Raw genomic sequence first — 22,536 nt, forward strand, 5'->3', positions numbered from 1 at the left:
GAGGTGGTATCTCAGGGTTGTTTTGATTTGCATTTCCCTGATGACTAAGGATGTTGAGCATTTCTTAAGGTGCTTTTTGGCCATTTGAATTTTCTCAGTTGATAATTCTTTGTTTAGCTCTGTAGCCCATTTTTTAATAAGTTATTTGGTTGTCTGGAGTCTAATTTCTTGAGTTCTTTGTATATATTGGATATTAGCCTCTATCGGATCTAGGATTGGTAATGATCTTTTCCCAATCTGTTAGTTGCTGTTTTGTCTTATTGACAGTGTCTTTTGCCTTACAGAAGCTTTGCAATTTTATGAGGTCCCATTTGTCAATTCTTGATCTTAGAGCATAAGCCATTCGTGTTCTGTTCAGGAATTTTTCCCCTGTGCCTAAGTATTCGAGGGTCTTTCCCACCTTCTCTTCTATTAGTTTCAGTGTATCTGGTTTTATGTGAAGGTCCTTTATCCACTTGAACTTGAGCTTTGTAAAAGGGGATAAGAATGGATTGATTTGCATTCTTCTACAAGCTGACCTCCAGTTGAACCAGCACCGTTTGTTGAAAATGCTGTCCTTTTTCCACTGGATGGTTTTAGCTCCTTTGTCAAAGATCAAGTGACCATAGGTATGCGGGTTCATTTCTGGGTCTTCAATTCTGTTCCATTGATCGTCCTGTCTGTCTCTGTACCAATACCAAGCAGTTTTTATCACTACTGCTCTGTAGTACAGTTTGAGGTCAGGGATAGTGATTCCCCCAGAAGTTCTTTTATTGTTGAGAATGCAGAACTGCCTATTCTTTTGAAAACCCCCAAAGATCTATTTCAGTCCCCAATGGTTTCAAGTCTCTCTTAAGCATCTTGTCTAAATGATAATACATCATAACACAGGAAGATGCTAGACTGTAGAGTCCTATGACTTCCAGGTTTCCATTTGAACTTTTAACATTAAGAAGCAAAGGAAGGAGGGTCCGGATGAATCAGCCAGTGAAGGCGCATGGCACCAAGCCTGACAACTGGAATTTAACTCTGGACCTACATGGCCAAAGAAGATAGCCACTTCTTAAAACTTATCCTCTGGCATCTGCATCCTCCTAATTTAACTCTCTCTCTCTCTCTTTCACACAATCAATCAATCAATCAATCAATCAATGTAACAAGTATAGATGGTCATAGTAGCCACACAATGTAATGCCCGCATAAAACAGTAATAATTGTTTTAATTGTTGTTTGTTTTATTTAAAGAAAATGATATTGAATCCAGTTTTATGAGCCAATCCTCAGTACACCCATCTTTGTATTTGTTTATTAAAGAAAGAACCCACTGGGTTAAGTGTTACTCAATCTTAGCCTAGCAGTATGGAGTCACTGTGTGTGGTGGCTGACTTCAGGGTGCCTGAGCTCACATCTTATCATTGTCTTCCTTTTTCCTGTGTGATCGGCATATCAGTAAGACGAGGGGCACCATCACAATGTCCCGAGGTCATTCTAAGGTTGTAAGGATGGACTGCAAAGTGCTTACCTCTAGGTCTGGAATGTTCATATATCCAGTATCACTCAGTTCTCTAGCAATAAAGTCTATGAAGGAGGTTGTTAACAGTCACAGCCGTTTAAGTGAGATTTAGCTAGGATCCCTTTGTGTACAACTCCCATAGGCCGACTCAGTAGGGGTATTTAGTAAAAGGGATATTGTTGTGTCTTTAGGTTTCCAAAAAGATTAATAGATTTGTCAAAGTGTGGGTTTCTATTGCTGTGAAAAAACACCATGGGCAAAGGCAGCTTGGGGAGGAATGGGTTGATTTCAGCTTAAAGGTCCTGATCAGTATTACTTGAAAAACAGTCAGAACAGGAACCTGAAAGGAGGAGCTGATACGGAGGCCATGGAAGAGTGCAGAATGCTTCTTACTGGCTTGTTCCTCATGGCTTACTTAGTCTGCTTTGTTTTCTTCATTTGTCCTTCCTTCATTTATTCCTTCTCTTTCTTTCTTTCTTCCTTCCTTCCTTCCTTCCTTCCTTCCTTCCTTCCTTCCTTCCTTCTTCCTTTCTTCCTTCCTTCCTTCTTCCTTCTTTCCTTCTTTTTTTCTATCTGGATTTTTTCCTTTTTATTTATTCTTCTCTCATATATTACATCCCAACTACAGTTTTCCTCCTTTTCCTGTCTCCAGTGTCTTCCTGCTCTCCCCACCTCCCCTTTCTCTTAGCTACACCACCCCTCCATCTCCCCTCAGAAAAGAGCAGGCCTCCTAGGGACATCAACCGAACACAGCATAAGAAGCTACAGTAAGACCAGGCACAGATTCTCACATAAGGGCTGGATTCAACAACCCAGTAGGAAGCAAAAAATTCCAAAGGCAAGTAAGAGACAGCTCCTGCTTCTACTGTTGGGGATCACAGAAGAACAGAGAGCTACATAGCCATAACACATATGCAGATGACCTAGGTCAGACCCATACAGGGTCCCTGGTCTCTGTGAGCCCAGTTGAGTAAACAGTTAGTTGATTCTGTGGGTCTTCTTCCCATGGTCTCCTTGACCCCTCTGGCCCCTCCAGTCCGTTCTCCCCTCCTCCACAGGACTCCCCAAGCTCCACCTAATATTAAGCTGTGGGTCTCTGGATCTGCTCCCATCAGTTGCTGGATGAAATCACTCTGATGACAATTGTGCTAAGCTCTGGTTCCAGCAAATCCTAAAGGCATGACAAACTATAGGTCGGAGTTTTTGTGGTTGGGTTGAACCAATCCTGCCATTTGAGCCTTGCCTGGTTACAGAGGATGGCCAGTTCAGGCTTCATGTCTAATACTGGGAAAGTCAACTGGAATTGGGAGCATTTGGGTGCATGGAGTTTCCCCAAATCTACATGGGTAACACTAGTGAGGACTCAGTCAGCTTTCTTATAGAACCCAGGAATAGTACCTCCCACAATGAATTGGATCCTTCCACAAGTCATTAATTAACAAAAGACTCTACAGGCTTACCTGCTTACAGCCTGGTCTTCTGGTGGCATTGTCTCAGTTGAGGTTCTTCAAATGACTCTAGCTTATGTCCAGTTAACAGAAAAACAGCTACCACAAGCCCCAAAAGAGAAAAAGAAATTCTAGCTAAGTTTATTAGAATTTGATACTCATTATTTAATTATTTTACCCATGCAATTAAACTTTTGGTTCATAGTGTGCATATATAAAAGTTTTCTAGAAAACATTTTTGGCAAAGGAATCACATGCCAATGATCTTGTACCAAAAACTCAGTTTTCAAATGTGTCCACTACAGATTTCGGTAACTCTGAAAGCTGTTTCTGTTGAATGTTTCTATTAACTAGTAGCTGTGGTTCAAATGCTCAGATTGTTCTATCTTAAAGTAAATGGTTAATCGGCTAGAGAGATGACTCAGTGCTAAAGAACACTGTACTTGCATAGGATGTGAGTTTGGCTCCAGCACCCAGACAGAAGTTCTGGAAGATCTGATGCTCTCTTCTGACATCCATGAGCACCAGGCAGGCTTATATACATGTAGGCAAAAAACTCATACACATAAAATAAAAGAAAATAATGTAAAAATATACAAATATATGCTCCCAAGTGAACTGCTATCAAATATAGTTAGGTTGCCATTAACTTACTCCGTAATCCTGGTTAACATTTACCCAATGACACAGCAGGGCAAGATGTTCCAGAATTCATTGATTGAGAAGTAACATTTACTATTGCTTCCTATTTATCCTGTACCAACTGTTGAATATTGCATTTTTATTCACTACTATTGTCAAAGTCTTTAAAGTAAGAGGACTATAGAATGAGCTACTAAAATATAATGTTTAGATACACTGATCCAAAATGCTGAATTCCTAATTCACAATGTTAAGCTGATATTTAAAAAAAAAAAAAAAAAAGGCCTGGGTGGTGGTGGTGCATGTGTGTTGATCCCAGCAGAGGCAGAGGTAGGAGGATCTCTGTGAGTTTGAGGCCATGTGCAGGGCGGTGGTGGCGCACGCCTTTAATCCCAGCACTTGGGAGGCAGAGGCAGGCATATTTCTGAGTTCAAGGCCAGCCTGGTCTACAGAGAGAGTTCCAGGACAGCCAGAGCTACACAGAGAAACCCTGTCTTGAAAAACAAAACCCAAACAAAAAAACACCAACAGAAAAGCAAGAAAAATAAGTAAAAGGAAATAAAGCAGTTAAACATCAATGTATCATATTTATGAAGAATACTCAAAAACTTATTGGGGAACTAGGGCTTGTGTTGGCAAAATGCTTGCTACATAAGCATGAAGACCTGAGTTCAGATCCTTTAGAAGCCAGCTAAGATGCCAGGTTTCTCAGTGTGTACCTGTGAGCCCTGTACTGGGACAGAGGAGACAGGTGAATCCCAGGGCCATCCTTATTGTTTATAGGCCAGCTAGCCTGGCTGATTTTTAATAGGAAGACAGTTTTGTAGAATTGAAACACCTAACTTGAATGCTAAAATGAAGGAAGAATTCAAAGAACGGTAGAAATTCATCTCCATTTGTTTCACATATCTGAACATCATACCATTTTTAAGAAAAACGCCCAACAGAGAACTCAGAAGTGCTCCACTCAGTTCCTTCTGGAGTTACACAGTGAGCCAGCGCACTATCTGGGTATGGAAGTTGTTCCTAGCCTATCTTCAGATTGAGCTTTTGTGAACAGATATTCACAATTAACTCTTATATTCTTCATGACTGGAAGTTCTGTGTTTTCCTGCCAATTACATTGGTGATTCCATTTTCCAGGCAGAGACAAAACCTGGGATTAGAACTTCTAGGGGTGAATTAATGACAGAGTTGGCATTTGTGTATGTATATGGGGTGAGAGGAGGTACATGCACATAGGTGGCTGCCAGAAGTCAAGTTCAGATTGTCATTTCTTAGGACTCTCTCCACCTTGCTTCTGCTACATGTTATGAGGCAGGATCTCTTACATTTGTTGGAACTTACAGACTTTGCTAGGCTAGACCTGGCTAGCAAAGCCTAGAGAACTGCCCATTTCAGCTTCCTTGGTACTAGGATTATATATGTAATGCCACTATGCCCAGTAGACAGCAAGTGCTTTTCAACAGAGCCATCACCCAAGCTACTGATACTCATTTAAAAAAAAAAAAAGAAAAGAAAACAGAACAGGTAGTTCTGCACAGTTGTTGCCAGCAGAGCATCGTGGATTCTGAGATACCATCATTCCAGGTAGAAATGCAAGATCACACAATGTAACATTCCTCTGGCCACATCTTTATCAAATTATTAAGGACGGAACTTTGGTTTGTGTGTATTTCTGTTTACAGATATTGTATTTAATATGTAATATTGATTTCTAATCAACGAATCATTCATAACCAGCACTCAGTGCTTAGGAGTAGTAGACAGTACTCATTTCTATACTTAAATATCATCCCAAATAGTGGAATCACCAACACAGCACAAAAATGTGCAAAATGTTGTACTAGATGGGCTACATAAAGATCCTTGTTTATGTAGCATAAAAACTGACACAAAGAAGTAGGAATGTGTATGTATGATGGGTAATTTCCATTTTTTAAATTGAAAATAGAATTTTTTTTTTACAATATAATCTGGTCACAGTTCCCTGCCACCAACTCCTCAAGATCCTCCTCACTTCTCCACCCACCCAATCCACACCCTAGCTCTCATTAGAAAACAAACAGGTAACTAAAAATGATAAAATAAAATAAAACAAAATGAACTAGAACAAATGGGAAAAAAAGAGTCAAAGAAAAACGCACAATAAACATATACAGATGCTGAGATATACACAGGGCAATTTCAGTCACCAATGGGATTGAGGTAACAAATTTGAAGAACGTTAATAAGGTGCACATTTGGGTGTCTAAAGGGGTTTAACTGAGGAGCAAAGACATCCCTGAATGTAGGCACCAGAGGGGCTGGAGCCCCATGTAGACTACAAAAGGAGAAGAGGGAGAAAGCCAGCTGATCTCTGTTCTTCCCTATTCTTTGTGTCTTCACTGGTGCCAACCTCCTCCTACCTCCCTGCCTTCCCTGCAATGATGGATGGGATTCCTTTCTACTGTGAGCCAACAGTAAATTCCACTTCCTTTAAGTTGCTTTTTGGTCCTGTTTATGGACACAGATGTTTACCCTCAGCTGGGATATTTGGTTGGGGTGACTCAAATGTCTCATAGGGGCCACATGTTGACAAATGCATAAGCAAGTGTCCTAAGCATTGTTGTTGTGGTGTTCGAATCCACTGAGAGAAACCAAAGACTTAGGCCCAATTCAAATGTATATTAAATTAATTTAGTCTTAGTGCTTAGGAATTAGAATAGTTTTGGAGTCAGACAGCATGTGGTGGGAGAGGCAGGGTCTTAAATCAGACATTAGAAAGGTCTGCATTACAACTATTCATGGAATCCACAGCCACAGGCACGTTTTACAGAAGCAAAGGCAGCTGTTACTACTGCATGTCCCATTTTCCTAGTTTTATCTCACCTGCAGGCCACTAGGATCTTCCTGGCCTTCCAGAGCTAAAGGTCATAGGGCCTTAAGGGATGCCTGGCTCCATAGTAAGTGTCCTTAGTCATCAAAGGGACCGTGTAAATTATTGTGCAGGTCAAAGCACTTTAATAACTTGGGTAGAGCCGGGCGGTGGTGGCGCACGCCTTTAATCCCAGCACTTGGGAGGCAGAGGCAGGCGGATTTCTGAGTTCAAGGCCAGCCTGGTCTACAGAGAGAGTTCCAGGACAGCCAGAGCTACACAGAGAAACCCTGTCTCAAAAAACCAAAAAAAAAAAAAAAAAACCTTGGGTAGAATAGTTCCTTTCTGGGCAGGCAGAAACAGAACTGTCCAGATTAGGGCTGGTTGTCACCTCCCCATGTTGATTGGGGGTTGCAAATAAGTGTTAGCAAGGGTTGATTCCACAAAAGGAAGTTAATAAGTGATACATTAATAAGTGATACGTATTAGATATGATTTGAATACTTAAATCCTCACCAATATTCATAAAAAATTCCAGTGAAACCACATGAAGAGGTAAGTGGGGTATAAAATGGAGTTAGTTGCTTATCAAAGGGTTTAGGGTAAGCTCAGCCCTTTTTATCCTTCAGGTCTGTCTACCACATGAACACAAAGTATCAAAATCTAGGAAGCTGAGATTGGGGCTTCTTCAGAAGAGCCTACCAGCTTCATCTTGGATGTCATAGTATTGCATTAAAAAACAGAGACAAACTAGCCAGGCATTGTGGTGCACACCTTTAATAGAGGCAGGTAGATCTCTGAATTCAAGGCTACCCCAGTCAGCAGAGCGAGTTCCAGGACTGCACAGAGATATTCTGTGTGAACAAAACAAATAAGAACAGAAGACTGAGACGAAGTGTATGTGTATATATTCTATACATTCTTTTCTTCATCTTATTTTCTCTGCCTCGCTGGTGTTATTTGGAAAACTAGATTGTGCATTTCAGACTTGTTTCTGAATTATATATAATTAATTCTGACTAACATTATGATTTAAGTAGCTTATATTTTTCACTCATTTGTTAATGAACAGGTTGTAGCTTGGAGCCTTCATCTGCCAAACCAATTGGATTAGGCATCACCACACATTTTCTTAGAATAAATAAATCCTTTATATAGGACATAAAATGCATAATTTAATAACAGTCACATCTGGAATACTTGAGAGCATAAATTCCTACCTGGCATTGGGAAAATTAAATCACATGAATTCTACTGAAAAAGTGACCTAATGTTTAGAAATGGAAGAGAAAGTTGCAACAGTTAGCAACCTGATTTGACTTGCTATGGAAGACAACTTGCTGATATTATGCCTGGATCTTTGTTTCCTCAATCTACTGACTCATGTATAGTTAAAAAACATGCCTTAATTATAGTTAATTAAATTTCTTATGCCTTTATAATTAATTTTGTTATGCTTTTAGTGATATTACCAGGAAATTGAACTTCCAGAAGAATATGAGGAACAGCCATTTTGTTGCCTGCTTATTGCACCCGAGGTGACCAATATTCCAACCAAAGAGATGCAGCTATGCTTCAGTGGGTGAAGCTCTGAGACTCAAACCTTCTCCAAAGAGAACAGGTCACTTTTTTTTTTTTTCTTCAGTGTTACACATTCAGGTTATATGGTTTTGGGAAAATGTTTTCAAATTTTGTATGAAAGACTAAATGGAGGATTGTTGGGGGCCGACTTTAGGCAGAAAGCGGCTACCAGCTTTGCAGCCATCTTGAGCCATATACCCTGACATGAGATTTGGATTACAATAGCCTACAACAGCTGAGCACACTCTGATAATCTTGGTTTAGATACCTTGAGATTAAAGGTGCGTGAGATTAAAGGTGTGTGGGATTAAAGGTGTGTAACTTAAGAGTATGACTTAGAAGTATAGAGATCAGAGTTAGAGACAAGACCTAAGGGCATGATTAAAGGTGTAACTTAGAGGCGTGGCTTAGAAGTGAGACATATAAAAGGCAGAGACAGAACAGATCAGAATCAGACACATCAGACATTAGGTAGAAGACACTTGGCTCCAGACAGAATCAGACACAGCAGACAGAGGAGACAGAGAAGGAGACACTTAGAGGAAGAGAGACTGAAGAATAAACGGGATTGAATCACACCCTGTCTGGTCTCCATTCTTCGAGTCTGCCCTCACCCTCGCTCTTGCTCAACCCCGACCCGTGGACTAGAGCGGCAGCTTGGGCCTGGATACAGTGGCCGCCCAAACCTGAGTCGGCCCGGGCCTCAACATTTTGCTCGGGCTGCGACATTTTTGGCGCCCGAACAGGGACTAGTGTGGACCCCAACATTATTTTGGCCGCCCCAACGTGGGGCTAGTGTGGACCCCAACATTAGAGGATTCTTGTAAAAATGAATTTTTAGATGATCTCACACTTAATAAATATATTTACGCTCTTCAAAGTAGCAAGGTGAGCTTGGCTCGGCAGCTGTCTTTATTCTATAGGTTTCTCATCGAATCAAGTATTAAGGAATTTGCCAGACACTAAATATGTATGCCATTTGGCTGAGGGAAAGGACCCAAGCCCAGGGAGGGATCCAGACGCTTTTCAGATTTGTCTCCCCCCTTCAATTAATTTAATTAACATAATCCCTCACAGGTATGCTTGGAAGCTTGTCTCTCAGGTGATCCTAGATTAAGCTGACATTTAACATTGCCTGTCAGATTCTTTTTTTTTTTTTCCCTTTGTTTTTTTTTTTTTTTTTTTCGAGACAGGGTTTCTCTGTGTAGCCCTGGCTGTCCTGGAACTCACTCTGTAGACCAGGCTGGCCTCGAACTCAGAAATCCGCCTGCCTCTGCCTCCCAAGTGCTGGGATTAAAGGGTTGCGCCACCACTGCCCATCACGTTCTTAGTTTTCTTCTAAATTTCTAACTAGCAATGCGTACACTGGGTATTGTTGCAAATATATTTATCTCAAATCTTGCATAGTTTTTCTTGATCTTCACATCTTGTTCAAATGTTCAAAGTCTATTTAAAACTGATAATTTCATTTTATTTATCTTTGCCACAAAATCAGCAAAAACAATCTCAGGACATGTTTATACAATGTGACCCTCCCCCTCCCCCTTCAGTGATACTGTAATTCAAATTACTTTATGGTTTCAAATTTTCTATTTAAAAAAATAATTGATGATAAAAGATCTATGACTTCAACAGACAACAGTAAACAAGGCTGCACGTGTGGATTGTGAACGGGGTCTTCACAGGCTTCAGGAAGGGTCTGTCCTTTTTGTGAACAGCCCCAGTATGTGCATATAAATGGGCTGCATTTGGCTCCCTAGTACTCAAGAGTATTGACTTCGCATTTATTTATTTATTTATTTATTTATTTATTTATTTATTTATTTTCATTTTTCGAGACAGGGTTTCTCTGTATAGCCCTGGCTGTCCTGGAACTCACTCTGTAGACCAGGCTGGCCTCGAACTCCGAAATCCGCCTGCCTCTGCCTCCCAAGTGCTGGGATTAAAGGCGTGCGCTGCCGCTGCTGCCGCTGCCGCCGCCGCCACCACCACCCAGCTTGACTTTGCATTTCTTTTGTGGAATGAATGCAATGAACCAGAGATAAAAGCCTGAAATTTATCTCACACAATGAATTAAAATGTTCCCAGACCCTCCACAACCAGGTATGTCTTCGAGAAGCCGGCAGACACAAAACAACCAATGTCAACTCTTAGACATTGTCCCGTCCATCCCTTCTCAGTGAGTGAGAACACTTGCCTTCTTCATCTTGCAGGGACTGCTTCTCATAGATGATGACTCCTCTGCTGCCACCTTGTGGGTCTTCATGAACACATCTTAAAGTCATTGAATGGGATTAAGCAAAGCTAACTATATACAGCATAGATTATATTCAGCTAGCTAATAGGAAAAGCAGGTAATTCATGCTTCCCAATAGGATTTAAAGCCATAGTTATGATTTAAAATGTTATTATTATTTTTATAAAAGCCATTGTAACCTTCTCCTTACCCATACTGTCAATGTTCTGCCCAGTCTTGGGAAAGAACAGCTAAATGAAGTTGCTCAGGACTCAGGTCCTGCTGCTACAGAGTCAATAAGAAGAAAGGCACTTGTGTATAAGGGGCAAAATGGTAGGTGCTAAGGATGATTTAAGGAGGGATGATTTTAGGAGGGACTAAGCCACTGTATCTCTCCCCACACTCATTATGATAGCAATCGCAGACTTTACTCTAGGCTGATCACCCATCTCCTTGGGATTGGGATGGGGGTAGAGTTTTGTTTACATGCTATTCCTGGTAAAATTCAGTTCTACAAGGCTGTGCAACATGCCCCTTCGAAATCTTATTTCACCTGTAACAGAGAGATACCTAATATTGAATGACTGAATTTTAAGTATCTTTCCTGTGATATATATATATATATATATATATATATATATATATATATATATATATCACATATATACATATATTCTTTTCCAGACGTTAGCACTTCAGTTTTCACAACTATGAAGTCTAATCATGAATGAGCCTAACATTTTTTTTTCTGCTCAGTAATTATTTTTATGGTTTTGGTAAAATTGCACCAGAATTCCTTAGCCAAAACAACCATTTCCCATTTCCCCTACCTTATCCTCAGACTTTATTCTGTATGATTGATCTCTTTCCCATAAAATGGGAATTTGTAGGTCTAGAGCCATGGTTCTCAATCGGTGGGTCGCAATCTCTTTGGCGTCAAATGACCTTTTCACCAGGGTTGCTTGTTGTGAAACACATTAGGATTCATAACAGTAGCAAAATTACAGTTATGTGCAAGCAACAGAAATAATCTTATGGCTGGGGTAATCACAACTCAGGGAACTGTATTAAAGGGTCGCAGTATTAGGATGGTTAAGAACCACTGGTCTAGAGCTTAATTGGTTCAAGCTCTTCCACATGCTCCCCCACCTCCACCCCAGCACATTAGCTGTAGTGATCATATGAGGTTGGGACCAGAATCCAGTTAGAACCAGAGAGATAAGAACGGAATTTTCTTGTAGTTATTTTTGAGAGTGGGCTGATGCTCAATCACAACTTGAGAGAGGATTTTGGGAAGGGACCTCTCGCATATCCACTGAACGGAGGCAGCAGGGTCATCTGGAGTGATATTCATATTGGGACAACCATTGATATGACAAATAAAGCCTGGATCAGAAGCCAGTATTGGGACTGGGCTTACATGAGTTATTAAATTTGCTTGTTTATACACACCAAGCTGAACTTTTTGTTACAGCATGAGAGGGACTAGTCTCCCCATAGCAGTTATCCTCATTTTGCAAAAGCAGAAGCCTAGATTCAAGAAAGTTGCACGATGTTTCATACCTAGTAGCTGAGCCTGCACTCAATGGCCAAGTTTCTTAAGTAGTTCTGCAGTGTTCCTTCCAGAGTTTGTATAGGAACTGCTGAGAAAACCAATGGACACTTTCTCTTGTCATCAGAATGGGAGTGAATTGATGAAATAAGTATTGAGAAGGAACTAAAATAATCAGCAAAGAAAGAATACTGCCACCAAGGCATTGGTACAAAGTTATTTTCTGTGTAGTGTGGCTAACATATCATTTGAGAAAATGGTTTCCATCTTGTTTCTTTCTTAACTTACCCAAGATTCATCTAAAATAATGTTCAGAAAGATAGCTTATATAGAAAATTGACATATAAGTATTTAATATTTCTTGTCTTTATATCTTTTTTTCATATCTTCCCATTATAACACACATTTGTATCTTCTTTTCATGTAATTGTATTTTCTGATATTACCTAGTTTGGTTTTATTAGACACTTTATGGGCATACTCTCAGATGTTCTGTTTCTAGGTAACATCTTTTTCTCCTCCATTTCCTTCCCTCTGTTTATCCTGAACTGGTTACCATAGTTTCCCATGTAATGGGTGGACCAAGTCTTTACTATAATTTTGTTGGTTGAAATAAGTGTTGGGTTCATATATTCTTTCTGTCTCTGTCTCTGTCTCTGTCTCTGTCTCTGTCTCTGTCTCTCTCTCTCTCTCTCTCTCTCTCTGTCTCTCTCTCTCTCTCTCTCTCTCTCTCTCTCTCTCTCTCTCTCTCCCCTTCTCTTTCAACTCTGTCTCTCTGTCTCTCCACACCAATTTATAACCTGTTTGCTCAAATCATGGATTTGTATTTAATTAAAATCAGATGGATACATTAAAAAACAAAACAAAACAAAACACCCAAACAGATGCACAGTTCGATATTCCATAAGTACTTACCTTCTGTAATTTATCTGGGCTCTCCCCCATTTCTTACATCCTTACACAATAATCACATAGGTTGAGGCTCTAATTTAAGAGTTGTTAGGCTGGGGTAGCATGTTACATTTTAGAAGTTGTTTTTCTTCAGCTTTTGACAAGGTCTGGTTGCCCCTGAAGGTTTACTCTCCCTCATTTTCTGCATTGTTTTGGGTCTAGGAAGCTAACCCTGATTGGGTACTTCCATAAATTTCTTATTCTGCCTTCTGATTACAGATCATTGGCCGAAGACCATAGTCAGGGAATGGAATAAGATTTGAGTATCCCTTTAACTAAGGTCACCAGTCCGTGTGACCCCTTCATGCAGAACCTGTAAGTCAAGTTTCAGTAACTGTACCCTGGTCTTGTCTAACATCTTCAGCCCAAGGATGGAAGTGGTTTAATGATACCTAGAGCAAGATATTGGACTATCTTGTAAATACCTTTGTAATCAAAACTTCATTACAGTCCCTTAATGTGATTGCCAAGGATTTTGTTCTGGTAGAAGAGATAGCAGCTTAGCCTTATGGTTAGAGGCCAGAAAGAAAAGCAAATGCCCAAGGTAAACTAAACTCAGTGTATGTTGGTTACCATTTTACTGGTACCCCTCAGGGTCCTGGCACCAGCTCCGCACCTGGCTCCTTCGCTACATCAGTACATAAGCTTACATTCATGAGGAGAAGAACCTAGGATTTTTTTTTTCTTTTTCTTTAGTTTCAAATTTTAACTTTAGGTAATTTGAGCAATTAATTATCTTATCACAATATTGTCATATTTTAAGGCTTTTTAAAAGAACTAAGAATGGGACACTCTACTTAGCTTCTCAAAACTTCATAAGCTCTGTGGGCTGTCGTTTTCTTCACATGAAGAATAATGAGGCCATGTCTTGTTAAACAAAAAAACCACCACCACCTGGCTAACAGTTCTGATCTGGGTCTTCCTCAGCAGGCCACTTATTAACATCCCAATTCCTCTCTACAATGTCACTAGGGCTGCTCATTTCATAAGACAGTTATAAAGATCAAACATGATAAAACACACAAAGCCGGAATGTGCACTGATTGGTATATCAATAGGTGGATCGGAATTTATTCATTCTTACTACCTGGCTATTCCCATTAATGACTGTATAAAGTTGGAGTGATCTTATTTCACATATTCACGAATGGCACTTGAAGACTTTGAAGACCCAGTCTACAATCTGTTTAACAATCAGAGCTTTTTTTTTTTTTTTTTTGCTGATACTATTTTAATGTTTTTGTATAGATGCATGGACCTACTTAATTATATGGAATCAAATTGCTAACAATGAGAATAAGTAGTTGGGAACAAAATGTTTAGCTTACATGGTTTTATGGGCTCAGTTTGGCAAGTGGAGGAAACTATGGCATGTGTATACAATGTATTCTCTCAAGTGTGTACTTGGAGTTAAAAGTTACCACAGACATGTTTCCAGCAAGAGCCCCAGCAGCAGATCGCTTTTTGAGGGTTACTAATTATAGTGTTATGGCTCATGCTGAGCCTCAGTAGTGTACACATATTGTGATCAATATTTCTCAAGCGTTTGCATTGAATCCAAATTGCTTAACAGGGCTAAATAACCAAGGCACGATGTGTGTATTCAGAAGCCTCGTGAAGAGCCCTGTTGACACTTCTCATATGTGCGCGATTTGCTAAATTGGCTTAAAGTTTGTGCTTCTGCCAACACAGTACTTAATATTACTAGAATTAGAAGCTAGAAACTGTTGTTGAAAGCTTAGCTGGAGAAAGGTCAGTTTTTCAAGTGGCTGACTGGTATAATAAATGGCAAATAAAACTTGTTTTTTTGTTGTTTTTTTTCCTTTCTCTCTATCTTCAATGGGAAACAATAACCTTTATTTAGCTGCTGAAAAAGAGCCATTGTAAGCTTATGATAAAATTGCAACTGAGTGGCTTCATTTTATACTGTTGTTTGTATTTTCCAATAGCACATAAAATATACAGATTAATTTTCTAATTTTTGGAGAAAGTATGCATAATTGTATCCATATATACATATTTAAGAAATTCATGTGAATGCACTTTAGCAAAATGAAAGTAAATAAATAGTACAGTGGATCCAAGGTGACAATATAATAGTAGACATTATGATTAAGGGTCTTTTCCTCAATCTTCATATTTTGTATGCTACAGATTTAAATGTATGCCCTTTCAAATTCATATGTTTACATCTTATGCCCTAATATATTTGGAAACTGAGTCTTTAGGGGTAATTATTTAGTTTTTTTTAATGAGGGTTCAGTCCTCCTGTTGGGTTGTTATTGTTACAAGAAGAGAATTTATAGAACTTTTTTTCCTTCTCTTTCCACTCTTATTCACCAAATAAGCACGATGTTAGGACACGGTAGCATGTAACTTTTTAAAAAACCACGCTCAGACTTTGCCAAGATCAGCTGCCGCTAGCCTCCCTTCCTGCTTGCCCAGCTTATGATAAAATTGCAACTGAGTGGCTTCATTTTATCTTTCTCTCTATCTTCAATGGGAAACAATAACCTTTAAAATATACAGATTAATTGGCACGACCCTGGGAGGTGCCAAGACCCTGGAGCTGCTGTCCATGCTCTGGCCGCTCCTAACTTTCTCTTGTTCCCCTGGCTTAGCTTCACCAAGCCACCATAACTGACACAGTTTCTCTCTCTCTGTCTACTCACCTTTGCTCCATGGATTAAAAAAAAAAAAAAAAAAAAAAAAAAACAAAAAAAAAAAAAAACAAACAAACAAAAAAACAAAACAAAACAAAAAAACCCACCACTCAGACAGCTTTATTACTTTAGAACTTGCCAGTTAGCACAGTTGCTGGGCACAGAATCTCCTGTCCTAAACTTAACAGTTAGGCTGTATCAGCTAGCCTGTATCAGCCAGCCTCCACCAACCTCCTCAGTGGTGGAGGCCACTGGTTCTAGCTTTCCTGAAATCTTACACGATTGTTTCATGCCTCTCCTTCCAAAGACTGGCCAGAAAAGCCCCACCTCTTTTCCTGTGTCTCTTTTTCCTCCGGGGACCTGTAAGTTCCACCTGTCCCTTCCACCCAGCAGTTGGCTCCCGGCCTCTTTTACTGACCAAATCTAGAACCAATTAGGGAACCAGACTTTAGTATCAGCACCCCTCCCTAAAGCAGCTGCTGCGACTCAAGGATCAATCCATCACAAATCATTGTCCTCAGAGCATCTTGATCAATGCCAGTTTCCAGAAATACATTTCTATTGTTTTATCCACTAAGGCTGGAACATATTTCCTCAGAAGCTGGGCTCATAGATATGCTGTATGTGTAATCTCTCAAGTGCTACATAGATTTAAAGGTTTGCAGAATTACTTTACATAAATGATAGGCTATGCTTCCAATCTACTAGGTCATAGTGCTGTCTCCATTATTGGTTATGTTTATGGGCAATAATGCCAAAAAAGTCATTAACTTTGTAGATCAATTTCATTTCTATTATAAAATTAACAACTCATTTTCATTTTAGAGCCATTTTAGGGTAGTCCTCTACCCTTAAAAATAAGTTATTATTATTATTATTATTATTATTATTATTATTATTATTTTGCCTCTTCTAACAGGAGCTATATCTGAAAAGGAGAATAACATAGTTTATTAAGAGACTACCACCTTAATGTTACCAGCTAAACTGTCACTCCAAGCAATCTAAGCTCAACAATATACCTAACAATGTATATTTTTGTTCTCATGAATGCTCAGATCTGATAATTCCAGAATTGACTACTGACTTCGCCCCATCTAAAATAAATGGCTCATTCTTCAATCTTCAGTTCAGGAAATTCAAAATGACCAGCAGTAAACCCTGCTTGTTCATATTCTTTCTCTCTCTCTCTCCTCTCTCTCTCTGTGTGTGTGTGTGTGTGTGTGAGAGAGAGAGAGAGAGTCCTCTCTGTGTGTGTGTGTGTGTGTGTGTGTGTGTGTGAGAGAGAGAGAGAGAGAGAGAGAGAGAGAGAGAGAGAGAGAGAGAGAGAGAGAAAGGAGGGGGAGGGGGTGGTGGTTGTGCATGTGGAAACCAGAGGACAACCTAGGTGCTCTTTCTAAGTCTGTGTCTCCTTTTATTTTGAGACAGAGTTTCACACTGGTCTGGTGTTTGCCCACACCAGTCTGGTGTTTGCCCAGACCAGTTTCACACAGGTCTGGTGTTTGTTGGCTAGCTCACCACCAGCCCTGGGAATGATTCTATCTCTATTTCAATGGGGCTAGGAATTAGAAGTATAATCCGTTATACATGCTCATCCAGGTTGCTATAATCATGTAAACTTCATTGCCACCAGAAAATATGTATCCTGTGTTGGAGAAATGGATACATTGATTATTTGGGGACTGATTTTTCTTGGTCAAAGCAAGATGCTTTCTTTTCTGTTTGCCTAGCTAATTTTTCTACTGTCATTCTTTATATACTTTAAATATTTTATTTTTTAGTAATGTAAATAATTTTATATTTTGAAATTTTATAATTGGAGGTGAAGAGGAATGGAAAAATTAAAAGACCATCTATAGACAAACTATCTGAATTCTGCCTTCATCTCTGATACTAGCTGTGTAACTGTGGTTAAGTGAAATTACAAACAACCTCACTTTTCACTCTAGTAAGACAGAAAAATGACAGTACATCCCTGATGTAGTCCTATATTGAAGAATAACACTTTACAACTTACAGTGTCTGTTACCTGGTGTTCAATCTACACAGAAAGCCATGTTGCTGGATAATAAACAGCATATGAAGAGAAAAGAATATGATTTAAGAAACATACATACACACATATGTATATTTAGTGAATATGTATATTTAGTAGTTACCAAACAATATAAAATATTCTTCATGTTACAAATATTATTCCATAATTATATGGGATAGTCTTCATAAGACACTATTGCCTATACAATGCTAACTGAATCATAAAGACAAGTTATTACTATTTAAAAACAGCTGTGGGGTTAAGTGAAATTTTTAAAACAGTTTATAATGCTGCAAAATTTGTACTTTAAATTTTCAAATTAGAAAGCCTGCTATAGGCTGTGGATTTGAAAACCCTTTCTGTATCTGCCCCCACCTCCTTTTCTCCAAGGAAGATACATTGTCAGTATTTGGTATTTTATCCTACTTGCAAGCTAACAACAAGCTTGCCAGTTTTCATACAAGCTGGCAGAGGCATGGGATTCCTGGGTCAGAAACAAAGGGTTTCATTACTGAAAGTACAATAGGGGCCCGGGCAAAGCTCCCTTGGGCCAGTGGGAGTGTCCCTGCGAGCACTCAATTACGTAAGCATTGGGTTTGCTATCAAACTGGAGGAAGTCTATGTTTAGGTAAATTTAGTCTCTAAAAGCTGTTAGCAAAGGAGTTCACATTTTGTTCTGGAGGGAAAATACTGTCTTTGAAAGTGGACATGTAGACATGTAATGGATCTATGGAGATCTGACTTCCAGGATACAGAAGGGCAATGTGTCAGTAAACGTGTTTTGATAAAAAGAAGATATAGAAGAATTCTGATCTCAAATTTGGATTAGTGGTGCAATTACAAACAACCCTTCCTAAGCACTTTGAATATGCTGTTTGTCAATTAGAATACAACTTGGCATAGACTTCTTCTGTTAATAGAATCACCTGCTATCTACTGAGTTACACTCTCATTCATTTTATCAAGCAGGTTTTTATTCTACTTCTTTTTTAAATAGGTCCCAATATTAGCTAAAGCAGTAGCTACTGCTGCAGAAACTGGCACTTTCTCAATAGTAGGTGGATATTAGCAACGTGCTTCTTTCTGCCTCTTCTGATAAAATTGTTTCACAAGGCCCAGAACGTTCTTCCGGCTGTAGAACAGCAGAGCGATTGTTAAATTACTCAGCGCTGCAAGGCTGATTTCCTCTGTTAATACTTTATATTCTTTTGACAGTCCTATTTTTTAACGTTAGGCCTTTTCTTTTTCAGAAAGAAATCAAAATGGTTTCCCTTTTGTTTATAAGCTACTTCTAAAGCTGCCCTGTTCTTGTGAATTCTAGACTTCGAGAAACAAAATTCACGAGTTTCAGAGAAAAGGAGACTTGTCGTTTTTTTTTCGGCCAAATGATAAAAACCAAGATGTTCTCTTGATGTTTATAATCAGATAGCATGTATTAAGAGTTTTCTCAATAGTTGAATCACTGGTAAAGTTACTAAATACTATGGAGGACGCCATGTAAGCAAGGTAGGCAATATTCTAAAAAAATAGAAGTGTAATCCTGTGCAGTATTTGGGACAGTATTTATGTTTTTAAATCTATTAAAAAACCGAATTCAATAGATATCCCGTATTTTTATTTGCTACTTTTGGCAACTATGGTCACCATTTATCTACAAAACTACAAATAATCTTTCTCACAATAGGTATCAAGTGCGGCATAGGGACGGTCACGGTTTCAAAGCTCTGATACTGCATCCACACTTTATTAAAACCGTGAGTAGGTACAAAGTTGCAACTATCTGGTCCAAAGAACATAGGCATAGGTTAAAAAGAAGTCATCACCTGGTCGGTTTGGGGTTTCTACAGAGAAAAGAAACTCTAGGAGTTGATGGCCTGGAGAAGCTTTCCTCAGAGGGTGGGGAAATAACTCTGGAGGAGGCTTCTGGTAAGAACTTGAAAGAACCAGTAAGAGAGATGGACTGGAATCCATGAGACAGGCTGCAGCCAATCACAGATGAGAGGGGCGGGGCTTGCTCGGGCAAGGGCGGGCTCGGGCTCGGGGGCGGGATTCCAGGCGGAGCGGGCTCGCCGGAGCAGAGGTGCGCAGCATTGCGCTCGGACCTTCCGCACCTGTCGCACACACTTGCGCCTTCCTCGCAGCAGCGCTGACGCTGCCTTACTGGTGACGCGTGACTTTCGATCGCCTGGTCATGGCCTACCCGGGATACGGAGGGGCGGTAAGTCCTCGCGAGCTGCGGCGACCCCGCGGGCCGCGTCACCGTGCGGAGTTCACCCTGTGGCCCTGGCAGTGCCCTCTGGTACCAGGCGACGCCCGGACACAGTGAGGTGCTAGAAGCTGGGGCTGGGCGGGGCCCGGCGCCCAGGGGAGAACCGCGAGCTGGAGTCTGGTCCAGAGCCTCAAGAAACGTCCTTGTCCAGCCGGTGGTGTGAAGTGTTTGTGTTTTCTAGATGTTGTTTTTGGAATGGAGGAGCAAAATACCACGTCTTGTTTCCAGTTACCTTTTGTGATTTATTCCCCCAACTTAAGTAGTTTTTTTTTTCTGGCTATCTTCATCCTGAATTGTTTTTATTTATTTTTTTATAACCATATCTTGTCTTTTAAGTTGCTTATGAAAAAAATTGAAATGTACTTTCAGTGCCCCCTAAACTTTTCTATAGTACCAAGCGCGACCAGATTTTCTAGACTTTGCTTTTGGAGGGGGACGGGTTGTTCTCTCTTCTATAACGTACCTCTCAGTACCTCTGAGGGTTACAAGTAATTATTGCGACCTGTGGGTAGACCTTTCCTCTTTCGAAAGAACCTAAACTTTTAACTCCTTCTCATCAATGACCTGCACAGTGAGGTGGGCTATCAAGTGTGGCCGTACAGTGGTCCCGCAGTGCTGAACGAAGAGAGCAGATTTCCTAGGCCTATTGCTATTTGTTGTTCCCTTAAAAGAGAAATTAATGTTTTGTTACACATAGGAGTAGACATTGGCATGTGATTATGGACTTCAAAAAATAATTCCTACCCCTGGGAGTAAGTAATTAGTTTTAAAAGTAATTTTTAGTTCAAGGCCTTTAGCTTCAACACACACATGATTGAAACTGGTTTGCTTGTGGTTACTTGCTTGAATTCCAGCTAACATCATGCACTTTCCAATATATATATTCCTCATTAGTCATTTAAATGTACTGAGAATGTCCATAAGGTAAAGTTATCACTCCACCTTTTAATACCTGTTATATTTAGTTGTTAAATTAAAAAAAAAGTTAAGTGGTTTTTGCTAGGAAATACCCTTATCTAATAAAGTATATATTTCATGAGATGCATTTCCAATACATTTTCATTTGTTTAATGATTATCAAAGATAGCTAAGGATATAGCTTGGTTGGTAGAGGGCTTCCTTAGCATACTTAAGGCCCTGGGTTTGATCCTCAGAACCACATAAATTGGGCATGTTAGCCTGGCCTGCAATCCCAGCACTCTAGAGGTTGGGGCAGGAATACCAGGAGTTCAAGGTCATTCTCAGCTTGAGGCTAATCTGAGCTACAGGAGACATTGTATAAATTAGTAAACAAGGAATCAAACCCAGCTAGAACCAGCTGACCATGGTAGTTCACTGTGTCACCCTAATACTTTGTAGTCTAAGGCAGAATTGTTGAGAGTTTCAAGGCCAGCCTGTGTCTGCAATGGGGTCTAGGCTATTTTGTCCCCCAAATGTACAAAGACTAAAATAAAATAAGAATCCTTAAGTTGTATATTTTTGTATTTTATTATTTCTGTACTAATAAAATTGTATTTTGATCTAAAGGAATTTTCTTTCTCATTTTGGTCCTAAGAAAGAAAACAAAATAAACATATGCATAGTGTAGTATGAGAGGAACATCTGTATTTTTTGTAAATTTTAAACATTGAGTTACACAGAAATGTAGGAGATCAAAATCGTTACAATTTTTATATATGGTTTAGTCTGAGAAACTATGTTTCTCCAAGAAAAGGTTCTAGACCACTTTCTCTAAAGTTTCAGTCCTCTTCTTAATGTATAAGTACACTCGGATACGAAATTTATTTTAAAAACACATATACGTAAGTTCTCCGTAGAACTCTAATCACATAGGTTTGTTTTATAAACAGTATTTTAAACTGACAAACCTCAGGAGAAAGTATATACTTGGTGAAAATACGATGAACATCTGAAATAATTTTTCTCGCACATTCAGCACTGTAAGGTTTTCTGTCTTTGCCTTTCATTTCTTAGTCGATTCCTGCGCATTTGCTAATTATAGACACAGATTTTTTACCTCAAACCCAGTTCTGAGCTTGAGTGCCAGGAAAAGCAAAAGTCCAAATTTTTATGTTGACATCACGGTTTTAATTTTTAAAATTTGTTTGAAATAGAATGCCCAACAAAATGGGGCAGTCGTACAAACCAACCCATCAACCAACCAAACAGAATAACCCAAGCAGAATCATGTATTATATGTAATGATCATCATATGAGAGGTTTATTTTAGGGTGATATCTACGATATAGTTGCTCTGTGAGTTCCCTCAAAAAAAAATATATATATACAAAAGTGACTTAAACATATACTACTACCTAAAATAAGAGTACGTCATAAGGGGCACACAATTACAGTTTTGTTAGTCCTAAAAGCTGAGAGAAAAATAAAATAGTATCAACCAGTATGCCCAGCTCTCACATAATTTCCAAGGAACTACCAATGGCATCTATGCAATGTGCCTCTTTTTCTAAGTGTTTTAGCTACCTACCATCAGAGGAAGGAAGATACTAAAAGTAATGGTACTGAACAGAATTGTTTGAGACCCGTACCCCACATATGGAGAAAATGCATGTAGTTCAGCAGACATAGAGCACAGTGTGAAGATACTGTGCTTAGACACAGATACTCCAGAACAGAAAGATATCCACAAGGAGGGTCAATGTATAAAACCATAGCACATGGATAATAACATCCAGACACGCATATACTGCAGTCTTTAAAGAAAGATGCTCATTTATCTCATTGAACAAGTATAGGGAGAAGTCATTAAAGTTACCTATCATGATTTACTATAACACACACACACA

General features: G+C 39.4%; 1 protein-coding gene across 1 annotated transcript in view; it reads left to right on the top strand.

Moving 5' to 3' along the window:
* The first annotated feature begins 19,493 nt into the window (after positions 1 to 19,493).
* Positions 19,494 to 22,536, top strand: part of Gca (grancalcin) — a 30,462-nt gene continuing 27,419 nt past the window's right edge. Inside the window, exon 1 of the mRNA XM_034496642.2 lies at positions 19,494 to 19,678. Within this exon, the coding sequence (XP_034352533.1) occupies positions 19,652 to 19,678 (27 nt within the window). The 5' untranslated portion in view covers positions 19,494 to 19,651. The remainder of the gene's footprint in view (positions 19,679 to 22,536) is intronic.

Source organism: Arvicanthis niloticus, chromosome 2 (assembly GCF_011762505.2).
Source record: "Arvicanthis niloticus isolate mArvNil1 chromosome 2, mArvNil1.pat.X, whole genome shotgun sequence".
Taxonomy (NCBI): Eukaryota; Metazoa; Chordata; class Mammalia; order Rodentia; family Muridae; genus Arvicanthis; species Arvicanthis niloticus.